This window comes from Schistocerca gregaria, chromosome 7 (assembly GCF_023897955.1).
Source record: "Schistocerca gregaria isolate iqSchGreg1 chromosome 7, iqSchGreg1.2, whole genome shotgun sequence".
NCBI lineage: Eukaryota > Metazoa > Arthropoda > Insecta > Orthoptera > Acrididae > Schistocerca > Schistocerca gregaria.
In genome coordinates, this window is record NC_064926.1 from 61,424,886 (window position 1) to 61,446,362 (window position 21,477).

The 21,477-nt window shown below is 43.0% G+C and overlaps 1 protein-coding gene across 1 annotated transcript in view; it reads right to left on the reverse strand.

The window, feature by feature from the left end:
- Positions 1–21,477, reverse strand: part of LOC126281899 (semaphorin-2A-like) — a 1,266,817-nt gene that overhangs the window by 808,492 nt on the left and 436,848 nt on the right. Inside the window, exon 2 of the mRNA XM_049981222.1 lies at positions 10,088–10,175. Coding sequence (XP_049837179.1) covers positions 10,088–10,175 — 88 coding nt within the window. The remainder of the gene's footprint in view (positions 1–10,087; positions 10,176–21,477) is intronic.

Below are 21,477 nucleotides of genomic sequence, written 5' to 3' on the forward strand. Positions count from 1 at the left end.
ATGGAGTACCACCACACTTTCAAAGATTGCATTTACTATAGGTTCCCTCAAACGCCTCCTTTTTCCTGAATTTATTTATTTCTGTTTGTCTTATTGATATTCTTTAAGTTCCTTATGTTTTCTGTAGTCAAATTGATAATAGTCTCTTCTTTTAATTGGTTTGGTCATCACTCTCCATGTCTCATACCTACTGATGGCTCAAATGGCTCTGAGCACTATGGGACTTTACTTCTCAGGTCATCAGCCCCATAGAACTTAGAACTACTTAAACCTAACTAACCTAAGGATATCACACACATCCATGCCGGAGGCAGGATTCGAACCTACGACCGTGGCGGTCGCGAGGTTCCAGACTGATACGTCCTGATGTAACCTCGTCTATTACTACTTCTATTTCATTTTATTAGTTTTGGCTATTAATGGAATCTGTTATGCACGCATGCTATTCCTATTTTACGTTAGAGATTTTCCTGTCTACTCCACTGTTATTTATGTACTGTTCAATTTTTACTTTTTCATTGCATTACCACCACACTGTCAGAGATGTCACATACTGTATGTTTCTACTTCAGTCGAGACGTGTTACTTCTCTTCCAATGTTGTTTGCAAACATTATAACTTCTTTGGTGATAATACTCAGTAAATGTCTGAAGATGGCCTTGTAAGCCGAAAACCGGTTAACAATAAAAGTAATATTGTAGAACAAAATCAAATGGGTGCTTTTCATTTATTATGCTTGATCAGATTCTTGAAACGTAGTGACGCAAACTGACAATGGATGAGAGACTGAAGTTTAAAGATACTGCTCCCCTGATAAAACAAATGACAAACTGCTATTTGATATTATATCGTTTGAATAATTTCATAAAAATACTTTATGCTGTAAAAAATGTCTTTAACGAGAGCCTGAATCGTACAAAATGTTCTGGCTGGAATGTGAGTTTTATCATCTTTTCGTCCTCCTGATGAAGGCAGGGTCCTCCAAGCCAAGAGTCTAATAAAAGCAATGAATTATTATCTGTAACTGGTAACAAGATGTTTCGAAAATAATACTCGAAATTATTATCGACATTTTTTTGCAAATTTTGCTACCTTGATTACCAGATTCTTACAACTGAACAGTATTTTTACGTTTTTGGTCTTACATTCCCATGACCGTCCTAAAGATGGATATAAAGCTGCGGAAACAGTAATCAATTCATACGTATTGCTGCCATTGTTGTATAGAATGTGTCATGGCATTCATCGACTGCACAAGCTACTCTGGCCTTTTTTTTCGCTCGAAATGATGAAGTGAGCTCTTGTAAGCAGTTTTTTCTTGAAGCCTGGTTGACTGCTTTTATGCACAGCAATTTGAGGGATAACAACAAGCTTCGACTTCATGTCAGCTACGAATTTCTGTATAGCCTGTTAATGACATCTCCTCTACAGGTTTAGTTGAAGTAAATGTCGTAATTTTACTACTTCATATCCGGTATAATTCCTTGAATCTGTTTAAGCAGGTCGAAGAATCCTGAAAATCAGGAATGTTCATCTCACTCGCAATTCAGAGGGACCGGTCTCTACATCTCCATCAGAAACGGTGCATAAGCTGTTACAGACAGTTCTAAATCTTTCAAATAGTTTTGATTTACACGTTTGAGAGAAATGTGCCCTCTGCTCAGATGCGGTTGGACGCATTAAGTAGAAAGTACTTGCGCGCAAGAGGAAGGTGCAGCAACATCTGAATGTGGACATCGTCGGGCCTTGAAGCGGAGGATCGGGATGAATTGAGAGCATGATCTAGCTCCATTATAGTGGAGGGCGTACTGTAGGACTCACGATTTGGAGAAGAGAAGGGTATCGCCGGAGCCTCCTCCGATCGTTTCCGATTATGGAAGGCAGGGATAGAGCTCGAAATTTCCGCAAAATGGCGGACCAAGGTGTTGGAGATAGCAATAGGGTGCACGATGACATCGTCTGCTGCTGTCAGGGCGAAAGTGGCGATGGATCTTGGTCTCAGTGGTCCGTCGGTGGTTGGTTCGCACGACAGAGGAAGGGATGGAACCATTAAAAGAACTAGCTTTTTTGCTATCCCGAAGAATAGGGAGTCACTTTGCACCCATCTGTTTATAATGAATGCAGTTTGCCACCGTAGGATGACAGTTCAAAACGCGGAGAGCAAGTCCACCAAGGGACTGGGACACGGCGTGGGATAACGTTTGTGAGATATTCCACCTCGTCATCACAGTTGGGGAAATCTTGTTCTTCGAAGGCCGCCAGGGAGGAGTAAAGCCTTAGTAAGGTGCCATTCAGGTGTGCACATAAGTGAGGTAGGAGTCAGCAAACAGACAGCACATGGGAATTGGCCGCTCGAGTATGTGTCAAAAAGAACGGACCCTCAAGACGGTGGGCAAGCTGGCCAGGGCAGAAGGATAGGTCCAAATGGGAAAAGGTGTGAGAGGAGTCAGAAAGAAATGTGAGTGCCCCAGTATTAAGGCAGAAGAGGTTGACTTGATTAAGAAGATCAGCCACGACGGCACCTCTCCGACATATTCTGTGAGAACTGCAAAGGGGATGATTCCCATTCAAGTCACCGAGTAGCAGAAATGGGGTAGGTAGCTGCCCAATATGCTGAAGGAAGTCTCATGAGGTGACATCGAATGATGGAGGGACATAAATGGTACAGAGGGAAAAAGTCAGGCGAGGAAGGGAAAGGGTAACTACAATGGATAGTTAGGGAGATGTGTTGACTTTGAACAACATCCCATATGAGCAGCATGACGCCCCCATGAGATGGAATGCCGACCTCAGGGGAAAAGTCAAAACGAATTGGGAAGAAATGTGAAAGCTCAAACTCACCGTGGTTCAACAACAAAGTTAGGAAACTACTGCGAAAGCAAAGAGAGCTTCACTGCAAGTTTAAACGCAGCCAAAACCTCTCAGACAAACAGAAGCTAAACGATGTCAAAGCTAGCGTAAGGAGGGCTATGCGTGAAGCGTTCATTGAATTCGAAAGTAAAATTCTATGTACCGACTTGACAGAAAATCCTAGGAAGTTCTGGTGTTATATCAGTAAGTGGCTCGAAACAGCATATCCAGACACTCCGGAATGATGATGGCATTGAAACAGACGCGTAAAGCTGAAATACAAAACACATTTTTCCAAAGCTGTTTCACAGAGGAAGACCGCACTGCAGTTCCTTCTCTAAATCCTCGCACAAACGAAAAAATGGCTGACATCGAAATAAGTGTCCAAGGAATAGAAAACCAACTGAAATCACTCAACAGAGGTGTGGTGTGCGTACTGTAAGGCCTTCAGTACACACACCATCAGATTATTTGGCTTGTCGCTCTAGCGAAGTAGGCGAGTGTCAGCAATATGTCTCGTGGTCTTATCGTGGCGTGTTTATCTTCTGCCGTTAGGTCAGACGATAGAACTGCCACTTGCACGCTTACAGTAGCAGATTGACGGTGACCAACTTTAAACAGAACTTGATTAATTTTCGCACATATTTATTAAAATAATAACAATCATAAACCTTACTTAACTACCGAGAGAGGTGGTGCAGTGGTTAGACACTGAACTCGCATTCGGAAGGACGACGGTTCAATCCCGCGTCCGGCCATCCTGATTTAGGTTTTCCGTGATTTCCCTAAATCGCCAGGCAAATGCCGGGATGGTTCCTTTCAAAGGGCACGGCCGACTTCCTTCCCCGTCCTTTCCTAATCCGATGAGACCGATGACCTCGCTGTCTGGTCTCCTTCCCCAAACCAACCAGCCAACCAACCAGCATTACTTAACTTGATTCTGGATGCTATTTACAATTGACAATCTGAAGTTCCTTTGGTCTTGATACTTGTCAAAGTGTCTATACATTTCTCTTCATGGCTTTGTACAGGAATATGATAATCTTATTAGGCGCAGAGTGAAACTTGACTATACAGGGTGTTACAAAATAGTACGACCAAACTTTCAGGAAACATTCCTCACACACAAATAAAGAAAAGATGTTATGTGGACATGTGTCCGGAAACGCTTAATTTCCATGTTAGAGCTCATATTAGTTTCGTCAGTATGTACTGTACTTCCTCGATTCACCGCCATGATTTCATACGGGATACTCTACCTGTGCTGCTAGAACATGTGCCTTTACAAGTACGACACAACATGTGGTTCATGCACGGTGGGGCTCTTGCACTTTTCAGTCGAAGTGTTCGTCCGTTTCTCAACAACAGATTCGGTGACCGATGGATTGGTAGAGGCGGACCAATTCCATAACCTCCACGCTCTCCTAACCTCAACCCTCTTGGCTTTCATTTATGGGGGCATTTGAAAGTTGTTTACGCAACCCCGGTACCAATAATAGAGACTCTTCATGGTTTTATTGTGGACGGCTGTGATACAATACGCCATTCTCCAGGGCTGCATCAGCGCATCAGGGATTCCATGCGACGGATGGTGGATGCATGTATCCTCGCTAACGGAGGACATTACCTATAACAAAGTGTTTGAAGTCACGCTGGTACGTTCTGTTACTGGGTGTTTCTATTCCATGATTAACGTGATTTGAAGAGAAGTAAGAAAATGAGCTCTAACACGGAAAGTAAGCGTTTCCGGACACATGTCCACATAACATATTTTCTTTCTTTGTGTGTGAGGAATGTTTCCTGAAAGTTTGGCCGTACCTTTCTGTAACACCCTGTAGACTGGTACAGACTAATGAAGATCGTTACTGACTAATCGGAGGTCTGTACACTCGTTATAATACCTCGAGCGTTCAGGTATGACTGCGCGAGTGTGATCCGCGAGGAGAAAAGGTTCTACATTAGCAGCAATCTCATTAGCTGAGTTACATATTAATACGCGGATCGGCGGAAGCAGAATTTGTTCCGTCTTTATGGCAGCGCCATCTCGTAGAACGGAGACGGACGAGCGATGCGCCTGCGCTGTTGTGCTTAGCGGGGCGCGCTCTAGTGGGAAAGGTGTGTACACGGAACTATGTACACAACAAGAGGAAAGTCCACTGAGCCTGACGGGATACCAATTCGATTCTACACAGAGTACGCGAAGGAACTTGCCCCCCTTCTAACAGCCGTGTACCGCAAGTATCTAGAGGAACGGAGGGTTCCAAATGATAGGAAAAAAGCTAAGGTAGTCCCAGTCTTCAAGAAGGGTCGTCGAGCAGATCCGCAGAACTATAGACCTATACCTCTGACTTCGATCTGTAGTAGAATTTTAGAACATGTTTTTTGATCGCGTATCATGTCGTTTCTGGAAACCCAGAATCTACTCTGTAGGAATCAACATGGATCAACAGCGATCGTGTGACACCCAACTCGCTTTATTTGTTCATGAGACCCAGAAAATATTAGATACAGGCTCCCAGGTAGATGCCATTTTCCTTGACTTCCGGAAGGCGTTCTATAGAGTTCCGCACGGTCGCCTGACAAACAAAGGAAGAGCCTACGCAATATCAAACCAGCTGTGTGGCTGGATTGAAGAGTTTTTAGCAAACAGAACACAGCATGTTGTTCTCAATGGAGAGACGTCTACAGATGTTAAAGTAACCTCTGGCATGCCACAGGGGAGTGTTACGGGACCATTGCCTTTCACAGTATATATAAATGAACCAGTAGACTGTGTCGCAAGTTCCATGCGGCTTTTCGCGGATGATGCTGTAGTCTACAGAGACGTTGCAGCATTAGAAAATTTCAGCGAAATGCAGGAAGATCTGCAGCGGATAGGCACTTAGTGCATGGAGTGGCAACTGACCCTTAACATAGACAAATGTAACGTATTGCGAATACATAGAAAGAAGGATCCTTTGTTGTATGATTATACCATAGTGGCACAAACACTGGTAGCAGTTACTTCTGTAAAATATCTGGGAGTATGCGTACGGAACGATTTGAAGTGGAATGATCATATAAAATTAACTGTTGGTAAGGCGGGTACCAGGTTGAGATTCATTGGGAGAGTCCTTAGAAAATGTAGTCCATCAGCAAAGGAGTTGGCTTACAAAACACTCGTTCGACCTATACTTGAGTATTTCTTATCAGTGTGGGATCCGTACCAGGTCGGGTTGATGGAGGAGATAGAGAAGATCCAAAGAAGAGCGGCGCGTTTCGTCACATGGTTATTTGAAAAGCTTGATGGCGTTACGGAGATGTTTAGCAAACTCAAGTGCCAGACTCTGCAAGAGAGGCGCACCGCATCGCAGTGTAGCTTGCTGTCCAGGTTTCGAGAGGGTGCGTTTCTGGATGAAGTATTAAATATATTGCTTCCCCCTACTTATACCTCCCGAGAAGATCACGAATGTAAAATTAGAGAGATTCAAGCGCGCATAGAGGCTATCCGGCAGTCGTTCTTCCCGCGAACGATACGCGACTGGGACAGGAAAGGGAAGTAATGACAGTGGCACGTAAAGTGCCCTCCGCCACACACCGTTGGGTGGCCTGCGGAGTATAAATGTGGATGTAGATGTATACGATACCATGGGGAACTGTGGTGCAGCTGGAACGGTCTTTGAGTCATTAGACTCATTCCGTTTACGTTTCGTAGACTTTGATTGTGAAGATTAGATGGGTGGATCACATAACTAAAGAGGAGATATTGAATAGAATTGGAGAGAGGAGAAATTTGTGGCACAACTTGACTAGAAGAAGGGATCGGTCAGTAGGGCATATTCTGAGGCATCAAGGGATCGCCAATTTAGTACTGGAGGGCAACGTGGAGGGTAAAAATCGTAGAGGGAGACCAAGAGATGAGTACATTAAACAGATTCAGAAGGATGTAGGTTGCAGTCGGTACTGGGAGACGAAGAGGCTTGCACAGGATAGAGTAGCATGAAGAGCTGTGTGAAACCAGTGTCTGGACAAGAATATAACAACAACAACGTTTGTGAAAAGTATTGGCTCATTACGAGGAAATTACCCTTGATTGCCAGTGTCTCCGATGGAGTGCTCCTTCCAAATGGGGGCCCCTTCAAAATGGGGCACACCCACCTTAGGTGAGTGTTCACACCTCAGGTCACAGCTCTGTAACACCTGACAGACGGACAAATCGGCAATTTTGGGAAGGTAGCAGCTCACGCAATCACCTCTCCCTAGTCCTGGCCTGTACCAGGGGTTACGTGCGAACCCTACATGTAAACCCGAGGCTGGGAATTACGCGTTATCCCATCATCTGTTACACGTCAGACGCATGGTCTGGCCTTCAGGAGCACAATGGGAGGAAGAAGAAAAAGAGGAAACTCAAACACTGAAGCAGAGGAATGAGAGGAGAAGTGAAACAAAGAAAGAAAAAGGCAACGACAAGCAGTGGTGTGACTGTCCTTATGTCAGCGACAGACAATGTGAAACATTCCCAACAAACCCCCAAGCATCCCCCCCCCCCCTCCCTCCCAGTTCGTGGGTTACAATATGCCCGCGGTTTTCCTGCCTGTCGTTAAGAGGCGACTAGAAGGAGTCTCACACATTTCGGCCGTTATGCCATGGTCCCCTGTAGGGTTAGACCATTATATTTCCAAATTTTCCTGAAGAGCGAGCCAATTGGGGAAGGGTGCCTTACATAGTGCATCGTGCCCATAGCCCACTTTCTTGTCGTCGCATTACAGTCCAACTCATTCTCCATCTCTTGGGCGAGGATACAGTCCTGGGTGCGGTCTCCGCCAAGCGCTATGCAGTATCGCTTTCTACGCCGACGACGACCATGGACTTCTTTGCACCTGACACCCAACATGGCAGCCAGTCCGTTTGGTGGGGCCGCCATGTACCCTGTTGGTTGTAGCCCCCCTGACAACGTAGGGATCGCGCTGCTGATGCGTACGCCGTTAACTCCCAACGTACGCCAAGGAGTAGATGCCCATCTCACTGGAGTATGGGGACTACTGACAATGACCATCCTGCCAGGTGGCCTTTGCTGCGGCCGGGTGGCGCCAGTAAGGAGAGCCCTAGGTCGGAAAGGGTGGCATCAGGGCGGATGACACGCAATGAAGTGTGGCACATCTTCTCTTGCTGGTGGCCAGCTGCCAGTAGTCTCTAAGCGCATAAGTATGACCCCAGATCGTTTCCCTCTCTCGCCACACCATGGGGGGAATGAAAGGCTAATGATGGCAGTGAGGCTTATTCGACCCAGTACCTAGTATGTATGAGAGCTGATGGGGACTCTTTCATGATAATGAAGCCTCAGTTCTTTGTAGAGCATTTAGAGGACTAGTTTGGGGAGGTGGAGGGCTTGTCCAAAATGCGCTCTGGGGCAGTTTTCATAAAAACAGCATCCTCTGCCCATTCACAGGCATTACTCGCATGTGACAGGTTGCGGGCTATTTCTGTTATCATCACGCCCCATAAGTGCTTAACTAATGTCCAGTGCGTTATATTCCACAGGGACCTCCTTTTGCAGTCTGATGACGAGCTGCGCCCCAATTTAGCGTGAGAAGGTGTTAATTTCGTCCGGCGCATTCAACAGGGTCCGAGAGATAATCAGGTTGCCGCTCCGGGGGAGAGATATAGGGCTTGAAGTCACAACGGTAGATCATCACCTTGACCTTATCACCCGCGAAGGCCAAGATGAAGGCACCAGTGGCAACCACACCTGAACAGCGACAGTCTCTAAAGGTCTTTGAAGAGGTACACACTGGCTGTAAGGAGAGTTAAGGAAGCGAAAATTGGCAACTGATTCTAAATAATGAGAAGTGTGCCTCAGGCTGTTACTTTCTGCAGTCTCTATCTTCCACTGGATGGTGATATCCCACAGCATGTATTGGCTGAGCTCATAGCCCAACTGCCACCACCTTTTCTCTTACTGGGCGACTTAAATGCCCATAACACATTGTGGGGTATATTGGTGGCTTTCCGCACACGCAGCACGGAAGGGAAAAGATGCAGGAAAGGCTGGGATCCCGTGGTAGCCAAGCACGAACCCACCAAAGAGCGGCGATTCCCCTGGAGTGTCCTCATCTGGTGCCAACAGCAACTGCCAAGTGACTGTAATTCTACATGGTCTTAAGCTGGTCAAAGAAAGGCGCTACGTAGTAACATGTCTACCAATTACCTATTCACTAGTGTACGGAAACTTGAAAAACTGGAAAAAGTTAACATGCAACTGTATTTTGCCTCAGTAAGTATAGCCAGCTATCGGTTAGTGATGTAGCTCCTCTTGGTTCTTTTACTATGCAGTTGCTTAGAGGCTAAATTTAATTCACACAGTTTAGTAGTCTTACTGCTATTTCATTCACTTTTTAAATTTTTTAAATTTCTATACACAAGAGTATAGGTAACTGGAGGACATATTACTACACTGGAATCCTCTTGTGACTGGCTTGAGTTCAGACCACGTAGCATCACGATTAGCTTGCATTTGGCTGTGATGCTTCACAGCAGATGACGAGGCACGATGCACCCGTACGTCAGTAATGCAAACAGTATTTCAACATGACGGTTTTCTTATATTTTTCTTTTTTAATGTTGTAAGATTTCTCCATACACTTTAGCAGAACCATTGTGCCATTAATGTGACCATTAATTATTTATGATATCATGAACATACTCCTTTTAGCATTTGAAAACGATGTAATATTGAAAAGAGTAAGGCAGTTCCATACAATGGAAACTGTGACTGAGACAGGTAAATTTTTAGTAGTCTCATTCTCTAATACTGCACGAATATAATCTGGGTACTCTGGACACTGTGAGTTAGACTAATACCCAGTTCCTAACTTAAATACTCTTGACTTATTGCATTAAACCTTAAACTCAAGGTTAAGCCCTGTAATGAGTACGAGTATAACAGTACTTTAAATTTTCAAACCCGTAACTAACTATATGAAATACTGAAAATCGGCTTTTTGTTGGACTGTCAGTCGTTAGATAAGTCGAGTAGTCGTATTAGCAGTTCGTTGATGCTGGTACTCAGTACGTGTTACTGAACCGCCTCGGAAGTGTTCAGGTTCAGCCTGTATACGTCATTACCGTTTCCGGTCTGTGCGGGCAACCGAGTCCCACACTCGCACAGTGCAAAGAGACTGTACATACCCCAGTGCAGCAGCTAGTATGAGTTGCAGTGCTGGACGCGTTAGCTGCGCCTTTGTTACTGGTTACTCACATGGCGCCCACGTAGAGCGCATGCCCGTGCTCGTCCAGGTGGAAGGTGCGGTAGAACAGCCGGCCGCACGAGAACTCCCTCTCCACGCCTGCAACAGAGGGACGAGGCGCGCGTGTTCACAGGGCGTAAGGCAGGCACAGGTAACGTTCAGTATACTGCAGCCGCCGAGGCAAACAGAACTCTGCACTCCAGCGGACGTTTCCAAATGATGTTAGACGTAACACTAGGGAAGAGGGCACTGACGGTTTGGAATTAGTAAAATCTCAGCGATGACTCCGCAGTACTTATTGTACGATAGGCAGAGTTACTAAACACAGCCTTTCGTAATTCATTCGCCTAAAAAGACGAATTAAATATTCCAGAACTCGAAACAAGAACAACTGTCAACATGAGTAACTTATAAGTGGATATCCTCAGTGAAGCAGCTTAAATCATTTAATAAAAGCAAGTCTTCCGGTCCAGACTGTATACCAATTAGGTTCCTGTCAAGAGTATGCTGATGCAATATCTCCATACTTGACAACCATATACAACCGCTCTCTCGACGAAAGATCCGTACGCAAAGATTGGAAAACTGTACATGTCCACCAATATTCAAGAAAATTACAGCCCCCTATCATTAACGTCGATATGCAGCGGGATTTTGAAACATAAATTGTGTTCGAACATTATGAAATATCTCGAAGTAAACGCTTATTGACACTCAGTCAACACGGATTTGGAAAACGTCGTTCTTGTGAAACACAACAAGCTCTTTACTCACGTGAATTTCTGAGTGCTATTGGCAACGGATACCAAGTCGATTCCGTATTTCTATATTTCCGAAATGCTTTTGACCCTGGCCACACAAGCGGCATGCAGTGAAATTGCATGCTTCTGGAATATCGTCTCAGTTATGTGACTTCATTCGTGATTTCCTGTCCGCGAAGTCATCGTGTAAAACAGAAGTGATTTCTGGCGTTCCCCAAGTGAGTGTTATAGGTCCTCTGCTATTCCCCATTTATATATAAGCGATTTGGGAGACAATCTGAGCATCCGTCTTTGGATATTTGCAGATAATGCTGTCGTTTATCGTCTACTAAATACATCAGAACATCAAAACAAATTGAAAAACTATTTAAGAAAGATATCTAAATGGAGCGAAAATTGGCAGCTGGGTCTAAACAATGAAAAGTGTGAGGTCATCCATATGAGTGTTAAAAAGAATCCGTTAAACTCCGGTTGCATTGCAAATAAATCTAATTTAAAGGCTGTAAATTCGACTAAATACCTGGGGAATACAATTAGGAACAATTTAAATTGCAGATAACACATAGAAAATTTCGTTGGAAAGCCAAACTAAAGACTCCGTTTTATTGGCAAAACACTTACAAAATGTAACAGATCTACTAAAGTGATTGCCTACACTACTCTTGTCTGCACTCTTTTGGAGTACTGCTGCGAGATCTGGGATCCTTACCAGATAGTATTAACGGGGTACACGGAGAAAGTTCTAAGAAGAGAAGCACGTTTCGTATTATCGCAAAATAGGGGGCAGTGTGTCATGGACGTGATACAGGATTTGGGATGGACATCATTAAAACAAAGGCGTTTTTCACTGCGGCGGAATCTTCTCACGAAATTTCAGTCACCAGCTTTCTCCTCCGAATGCGAAAATATCTTACTGACGCCGATCTACTTAGGAAGAAGCGATCATCATAATAAAATAAGGTAAATCAGAGCTCGCACGGACAGATATAGGTTTCGTTTTTACCGCGCGCTGTTCGAGAGGGGAATAATAGAAAATGATTGTGAACGTGGTTCGATGCACCCTCTGAAAGGCACTTAAGTGTGATTTGAGGGTATCCATGTAAATGTAGACTGTGGATCTAAAACTTATTATTGTGATACTTGAAATTTTTCGGGCCAACAGACCACTACACCAACTTTCAGATTTTCGTTTAAATTCATCTTCCTAATTTTCTTGTCAAACAAATGGCTCAAATGCCACTGAGCACTATGGGACTTAATATCGGAGGTCATCAGTCCCCTAGAACTCAGAACTACTTAAACCTAAATAACCTAAGGACATTACACACATTCATGCCCGAGGCATGTTCGAACCTAGCGTCCGTAGCAGTCGCGCGGTTCCGGACTGAAGCGCCTAGAACCGCTCGGCCAATGCTTTCTGTCAAACACTTCAACAGTCGATAATTTGGTGGGACTGGAAACTGGTGTGTGTTTATTCCCTAGGACACGAAAACACATGAATCACTGCTGACATACGTTGGAATTCCTGATTGGTGAGCTCACAGCTGAACTGTATTGACTCCTCCGTGTTTGAAGCACTGATACGTGAAGTCACAGCTGCCGTGATACATGGTGAAAAGGTGTTCTGAGGGACAGGAGATGTGTGATCACTGTTTATTTGCACTACACGACATTGCCCTTATCTAGAATTTAGGTCGTTGTGATGATTCTTTCTTAATATCAAGTTTCCTATTCTTTCTGCCACGAGACGTCTAAGGGTGTCCCACGAGATGCGTACTGATGATTCAGGAAATAAATCATTCCTGCGTGAACTACTTCTCAGTGCGTGAGAATTATATCTCACCATCTCTGCCTCTTTAAGTTACTACACAGAGAACATTTCTTTCCACACAGGTATCATAGATCTGTTCAATCATTGCTAACTATCTTTCTCATTACAGAAAACACATCAAATTATAATAGGATAAATTCGGCAGCGGCAACAGAAAATCAGCTTTCTCAAAATGTTGGGTTTCAAGTCAAAAGTATTACTTGTAGAACATTTCTTTTCTTTCAATGATGAAAACAAAAGCGTTTTTTTTTCAGTTTAATCCATTGTCGTTTTCGACTGTCTAATATTGATATCTCGATTGCAGAAATGAATAGCAGTTTCATCGTCCTGAGTTACTGCATCAGAAAATGTTTCTTAAGAATTCAGTTTCAGAGGTCCAATAAAAAAGCGACAAAATTTTAGAAGCTCAGGTAGCCTACCGCAACACCTTCGAATCAAATTGACAGTACGTCGTCTCCATCAGAGACTGTCGCAGTATTCTTCACTAAAACGACTTAGCAGTCCCCTCAAGTTCAGTACTGCGTCATACGTGATATAAGACAAAGTAGTGACAAAATTCCACATAAACGTACGCCACTTCGCAGGGAATGAATGCATCGAACATGAAATGGCGTGATCGCCGAATGTAAACCCCAGGGTCGCTTGGTAACAAGGCAATGGTGAAATACATGTCAAAACCTAACCCTACTCATAGCGCGTGGTTAAACAGAGACAGCCGCGGCGTGAGGTTGTAGCACCACGTAGCGAGAAATCGGAAGGGCACACACCCGAGTTTTAAGCACTTAAACTATACCTAAAATGCTCCGAAATCTTTAATTTTTTGTAATATGTTGCAGTTCATACTGACAGGTAATGTGATGTATGCGTAACTCTTACACAAATGTCTAACAGAAGAAACAGAGTCAATGCGGCCTATGATACCTCATTATAGAGCACTGCCATTAATGGGAGACGGAAGGCAAGTGGGCTTCGAAAATTCAATTTTTCGATTTTTGGGTATTTGAAATGCCTGGTCTTTCCTGCGTGAAACAGTTTTGTTTTATATAAATATGACAATTTTTTCGTGGGATATTATGGTTTTCCTGACGCTCTGTGCAAGGCTTATTATGACCGGGTATGTTCAGAACAGCAATATCGTCCTAATGTCACAATTTCTAAATTAGAGTTCATTGGGCATGTCCAGAAGAGAATGGGGTCCAGGTTGAGAAGATTATCAAAAGGAGTGTCAAAAATAGTATTGGAAGATGGTAAGAGGATAGGTGGTAAAGGTCGCCTGACAAATGTTGAAGTAGATAGATTACAGAATTATTATGGATTGTCCATAAGAAAATATCTAGGGAATTTAGAAAACATGAAAAAAGCTGTATAGGCTATCTTTTTCCATAAGCTTTCCACAAATGAAAATCCAGTACACGGTATTTGCCTGAATGATCCTGACACTTGGTGCAAGTGCAGAAGAAGTGCCAGATATGACCACAAACATTCTTTACCTGCATCATCAATGAATTAAATTAAACCTATGTTTAGAGACCTTTGTAAAGATACCTCGCTGAAGAAATGTCTTCATAGGAAAACCCAAAATTTAAATGAATGTGTGAATACTGTCATTTGTAACCGGTTACCGAAAACAGAATTTGTTCAGCTTACAACCCTCAAATTTGGTGTTTATGATGCTGTTTTCTCCTACAGTAATGGTGTAATTAGGAAACGGGATGTTCTGGAATTATTTGACACAAAATGTAGAGGAAATACTGCAAAATCCTTGGTGCAAATATGTAGAGAATCCGCAAAGCAGATATTACTAATTTAAAATGCACAAAAGAAGCCAGACAGAAAAGAAGAGGGACCAAGAGAAGACAAGAAGATCAGTATGATTCAGATGATGCTCAGAATGGTGCAGGAAAATATTAGTGGTCAGTAATTCTCATCAATAACTATACTAGAATTGCAGTATTAAACTTTAAATGGACTTTTCACAAAATTACATTTTCTTTACTTTCAGGTACCATTATTTGACAAACTAATGGCGTTAGAAACATGAAATTTTGTCAATTTGTACTCCGGATGGTAATAAGTTATTACAAGTAAATTGAGAACCACTAAAAAATAAGAAAATGTTTTATAATAATTAATGAACAAAATAAAGTTAAATTTTACTAGTGAATGAATAACTTTTTTTCTTAAAAACCATAAGAGGTATTATGTTCATTTTTCTTGTACATTGAGGTATATATTTTATATGTATGCAGTAAAAATTTTTTTGTTTCATCACTTATAGTTCTTTTGAAAAGTGTACCTATTCAAAGGGTAAAATAGCATTGGCGGAACAGGCCTTCCGTCTCCCCTTGATCAGGACGTTAATTTGCTGAAGTGACATATTTTATAACAATGCCTGTAGCAGAGTTATGATAATTTTTGAATAATGTATACTTTACAAACAATTAAATATTTATTTATTCCCTGTAGCAATAAAAAAACGCGAAGAGTCTATTTGATGACAAAAACAAACATTCTCTTTAGAAAAGAATAATGCATTCAGCAACTTCACAGTAATCACTAGTTTTATTTAGGAAGAATTAGGACGGTAAAAGAAATGGTCGTGGACGTTGTTCTGCACATTGTGCTGTGTACAAGACACACTTGATAAAATTCGTAGAACGTGATCATTTCGGCACCGTTTGGTCCTCAAGGACTGTTCGGTCGGATTTTAGTTTTAGTTTGCTGATGCAAACTGACAATGCACAAATGACTATATATTTTCGCTGATAAACCTGAAATAACAAGAGTTATGGGAAATTGTATTGTCCTACGGTTTTCTCAGAAATTCTTTACGCTGTCGGAACATTTCTTTATCGAGGTGCTGAATCACACTATTAGATCCTGGCTGCGCCTGAATTACATTAACAGTCTTTTCATTGTCCGCTTAAACTTAGAGAAGTCGTTATGTTCAGATCAAGAATTCAATAAAAGCAATGAATAATTTTCAGCAACAGGTAAGATTACGCTTCGAAAGTAATATGGAACATTAATCTCTCTCATTTTACCAGAGTTTGCTATGTCGATTACAACATGTTTGCAATCAAACAGTTCTCCTTCTTTTGATTTGAGATCCTAATTTGCACTGAGGTTAATCAAGATAGATATAAAAATGTGAAAACAGTAATCCATTGATACTTATCACTGGTATTGTTGTACATTTATGTGTAATAGAATTCTCTGACTCCAGAAGTGACTTTTTTCGTTCGAAATAATCCAATGTTGTCTGAACGCAGTTGTTGCACAGAACCTCACTGACGGGCTTTATACACAGCACTGTACGGTATAACAAGAAGCTATAAATTTTTCTGTAGTACTACCTATCAAAGCCATCTGTCCTACATGTTTACCTGAAGTTAACTTCGTAAATTTGCGACTTTCTTTTCCATACAGTTTCCTCAGTCTGTTCAAGCAGCTAGAAGAAGCATGGAATTCAGTAAAGTTCATCTCACTTGCAATCCAGAGGGCGTAGTCTTTTAGATTTCCCTCGCTAATGGTGCATAGACTTTCACGAGCAATTCTGAACCTTTAGAATAATTTTTATGTCACAATTTGCGAATTTCATTTTGGCATATATTTTGTATAACGTGAAAATCTTTCTACTATTTATAAATTTCACATTCATATTTATGATAAACCGGCTTTGCATACAGCTTAACTTTCAGCATTTTCTCCCTCTTTCGTTTAAGAAAAAAATTTTCAGTCTTCTATTTGTCACTGACAACTATTGCTCTTCATGTTTGCTTTTTGGCTAGTTAAGTACTGTATTTCTGCTTTGGACTTTAATTAGCATATCAACCACCGTCCGAACCTCAATTCACGGAATCGTCAGAGTTATTTCCTCTTTCTTCTAATGTCTCCTCAATTTCTAACAACATGTCAACAACATTCCAGTGTATGACCAAGAAATTAACTATCGGAAATAAATAGGTCTTCAGGAGGAACGGATCATTTCGATTGCATACCATATGTTTCATATTTTGCATTTGCATAGTAGACAAGATTAATTGGATACCACGTTAATGCAAAACTTCGGAAGCGGCACAGACGCAGATGCTATACGCAAGTACATACCGGTACGAAGAAAACAGAAAGAAAATTAATTCAGTTTTTCCTCCAATATTTACACTTCTACATGTCCAAATGTGTGTGAATTCCTATGGGACCAAAATGCTAAGGTCATCGCTCCCTAGACCTACACACTACTTAAGCTAACTTAAAGTAACTTTTTCTATGAACAACACACACACAGATGCCCGAGAGAGGACTCGAACCTCCGGCGGTAGGGGCCCCGCAATCCGTGGCAGGGCGCCTCAAACTGCACGGACAGCGACGCCGCAAAGGCAACTGCTAGTTATTATGGATACCAAATGTTTCAAATTCGAGTGAATAGCAACTGTGAAAAACTGTGCTAGTGAAACTATCAATGGATACGAAATTCGCTTTACAAATTACGATCTCGTTGTGCCGTGTTATTCGCGAACCGATTTGCCATCATTCTGGGGATATGTGCCAACTGTATTGTGCACGGGTTGTCTCCTACAGCTGAAGAGGTGTGTACATTGCTGCAGCCGCCTGGCGAGCTACGAATTTGGCAATATTCAAGACATTTAAAAAATACTTACAGTGCACCTTAGCGCTAAAAAATTTTGACCGTGTGAAAAATTTCAGAGCAGCTTCGACATGTCGGGCTGGACTGCACAAGTGAGCAGTGGTGCTAGGTAGAGTTGCTCATCCTTCAGACTGCATGGGTCGCCATCTTAGGCACTAAAAAGACATAACATAAATTCTTGCCAGAGTGAAAGCGAAATATGGTGTATGTGATTTATGTGAATTGTCTAAACGAAAGGTGACAAATCGATAGCTTCGGAAACACGTCTATGGCACATTTGCACCACTGCTTCATTGCTTCGTGGAAAGGAAAATCTGACGAAAATTCTTGGAGAATCGTAGAGGAGGAGGCAGGGAGGGCGGGACAGGGGGGGAGGGGGGGGTGGGGGAAGTAGGGCGACAGAAGAATGAGAAAAAGAAAATTTGACCAAGCACCCAATTTACCACATGCTCGATGACAATATGGTAGCCTAGAGATGTGAATGACGTCTCCTATATCTGGAGAGACGAAACGATTTGCTTTAATGTCAACATAAAGGAAACAATGGTAGTAAAATGGTTCAAATGGCTCTGAGCACTATGGAACTTAACTGCTGAGGTCATCAGTCCCCTAGAACTTAGAACTACTTAAACCTAACCAACCTATAGACATCACACAAATCCATGCGCGAGGCAGGATTCGAACCTGCGACCGTTGCGGTCACGCGGTTCCAGACTGAAGCGCCTAGAAGCGCTCGGCCACACCGGCCGGCAACAGTGATAGTAAACAATCATAACACAACCAAAGAACACAATACATTTACCGCTTGTCAAATATATGGGGTGTGGCTGGTCAATGGCGCTCTACATCAAGCGTGTATGACATGGTTGCCGTTAACGTTGGACTGCATACAGCATACCGCGAGGCTGACGAGAAAGACAGGCCCGTAGCGCGTACGTCACAGCGAGTGCCGCTGCAGGTCTTTGGAGCGCCAGCACCTGTGTTCGGCGTGGAGCGAGTAGCTATTTCAGAAGGGTTTAGTAATTCTTGAATCCGCGTTTAAACGCTTGTAAGTCTTCGACAGCACATGACGAAATTAACACCTTTAGTGAGCACCTTTTCAGTTAAATATTGATTTCCCGTGAGCCCTCAGCAGAGCCGAATGTTTGAAAAGTATGGCGGACAAGCCGATGAGAGGACTACGGGAAAGATAGGCCGCTGTGCGTACGTCACGAAGATAGACCTGCCCTCGCTCGCTCATTCAACTCAGCAGACAAACGACGTTCCCATACCCGGTAGCTCGTAACTAGGTGTCTACGTAGAAATGAGCATTGCACCTTCTCCTGGAATTCGCTATTATGGAGTCTTACTGTTATTAGTCCTACAATTATCGGACGTTCATACGCCTACTTATAATGTGTTACGGCTGTACTGCGGTACATGCCAAAATGATTATCAGTTGCATAAGGCCCACTTCTTGTATGAAATGAGGACTCTTAAGCAGAAGAGACTAAATGCTGGGCCGCGCGGGGTGGCCGCGTGGTTATAGGCGCCTTGCCACGGATTGCGCCGGATGTTCCAGTCCTTCCTCGGGCATGTGTGTGTGTATTGTTCTTAGCATAAGTTAGTTTAAGCAGTGTGTAAATCTCGGAACCGATGACCTCGGCAGTTTTGTCCCTTAAGAATTCACACACATCTGAACATTTGAACTAAATGCTGTAAACAAGCCGTTATACCATTTATATCGAGTATTGATCTTAAATTAAGTTTTGTTCTAATAATGTTAATCAGTAAGAATTTCTAATAGCAGTTATAGAAGAAGATGCAGTTTTCGTAAGTACTTACGTGCCCAACTGCGATTTAACAGATTTAGAAACTCATTTTGTCTCCTGAGCTCAGCGGGAGTTCAGGCCCGCCTTCGTGACGTACGCACCACGCCCTATCTTTCCCGCACGCATCGAAGCCGACTAATGTAACGTCACATTTTCACTGCAGGGCCCGTATACTTCGTTGGTCCCGAGCAAATCGATATCGACGTGAGTTAGCTGGCCATGTACTGACGGATTTTCCTCCACTAGCAATTTATACAGGGTGGCCCATTGATAGTGACCGGGCCAAATATCTCACGAAATAAGCATCAAACGAGTAAACTACAAAGAACGAAACTCGTATAGCTTGAAGGGGGAAACCAGATGGCGGTATGGTTGGCCCGCTAGATGGCGCTGCCATAGGTCAAACGGATATCAACTGCGTTTTTTTTTTAAATAGGAACTCCCATTTTTTATTACATATTCGTGTAGTATGTAAAGAACTATGAATGTTTTAGTTGGACCACGTTTTTTCGCTTTGTGGCAGATGGCGCTGTAATAGTCACAAACGTATAAGTACGTGGTATCACATAACATTCCGCCAGTACGGACGATATTTGCTTCGTGGTACATTACCCGTGTTAAAATGGACCGTTTACCGATTGCGGAAGATGTCGATATCGTGTTGATGTATGGCTATTGTGATCAAAATGCCCAACGGGCGTGTGCTCTGCATACTGCTCGGTATGCTGAACGACATCATCCAAGTGTTCGGACCATTCGCCGAATAGTTACGTTATTTAAGGAAATAGGAAGTGTTCAGCCACATGTGAAACGTCAACCACGACCTGCAACAAATGATGATGCCCAAGTAGGTGTTTTAGCTACTGTCGCGGCTAATCCGCACATCAGCAGCAGACAAATTGCGCGAGAATCGGGAACCTCAAAATCGTCAGTGTTTAGAATGCTACATCAACATCGATTGCACCCGTACCATATTTTTATGCACCAGGAATTGCATGGCGACGACTTTGAACGTCGTGTACAGTTCTGGCACTGGGCACAAGAGAAATTACGGGACGTTGACTGATTTTTTGCACACGTTCTATTCAGTGACGAAGCGTCATTCACCAACAGCGGTAACGTAAACCGGCATAATATGCACTATTGGGGAACGGAAAATCCACGATGGCTGCGACAAGTGAAACATCAATGACCTTGGCGGGTTAATGTATGGTGCGACATTATGGGAGGAAGGATAATTGGCCCCATTTTATCGATGGAAATCTAAATGGTGCATAGTATGCTGATTTCCTACGTAATGTTCTACCGATGTTACTACAAGATGTTTCACTGCATGACAGAATGGCGATGTACTTCCAACATGATGGATGTCCGGAAAATAGCTCGCGTGCGGTTGAAGCGGTACTGAATAGCATATTTCATGACAGGTGGGTTGGTCGTCGAAGAACGATACCATGGCCCGCACGTTCACCGGATCTGGCGTCTGCGGATTTCTTTCTGTGGGGAAAGTTGAAGGATATTTGCTATCGCGAGCCACTGACAGCGCCTGACAATATGCGCCAGCGCATTGTCAATGCGTGTGCGAACCTAACGGAAGCTGAACTGCCGTGCGGTTCTAGGCGCTTCAGTCTGGAACCGCGAGACCGCTAGGGTCGCAGGTTCGAATCCTGCCTCGGGCATGGATGTGTGTGATGTCCTTAGGTTAGTTAGGTTTAACTAGTTCTAAGTTTTAGATGACTAATGACCTCAGAAGGTGAGTCTCGTAGTGCTTAGAGCCATTTGAACCATTTTGAAGGCGAACTACTCGTTGTTGAGAGGAATGTCGTTACACGTATTGCCAAAGGCATTGAGATTGACGGACATCATTTTGAGCATTTATTGCATTAATGTGGTATTTACAGGTAATCACGCTGTAACAGCATGCGTTCTCAGAAGTGATAAGTTCACAAAGGTACATGTATCACACGGGTACAACCGAAATAAAATGTTCAAAAGTACCTTCGTTCTGTATTTTAATTTAAAAAGCCTACCTGTTACCAACTGTTCGTATAAAATTGTGTGCCATATGTTTGTGACTATTACAGTGCCATCTATCACAAAACGAAAGAAGAGGTCCAACTAAAACATTCATATTTCTTTACGTACTACACGAACATGTAATAAAGACGCAGTTGATATCCGTTTGACCTATGGCAGCGCCATCTAGCGGGCCAACCATAGCGCCATCTGGATTCCCCCTTAAAGCTAGACAAATTTCGTTCTTCGTAATTTTTTCGTTTGACGCTTAATTCGTGATACATGTGGCCCGGTCACGATCAAAGGACCACCCTGTATGTCTTGTTTTTCAGAT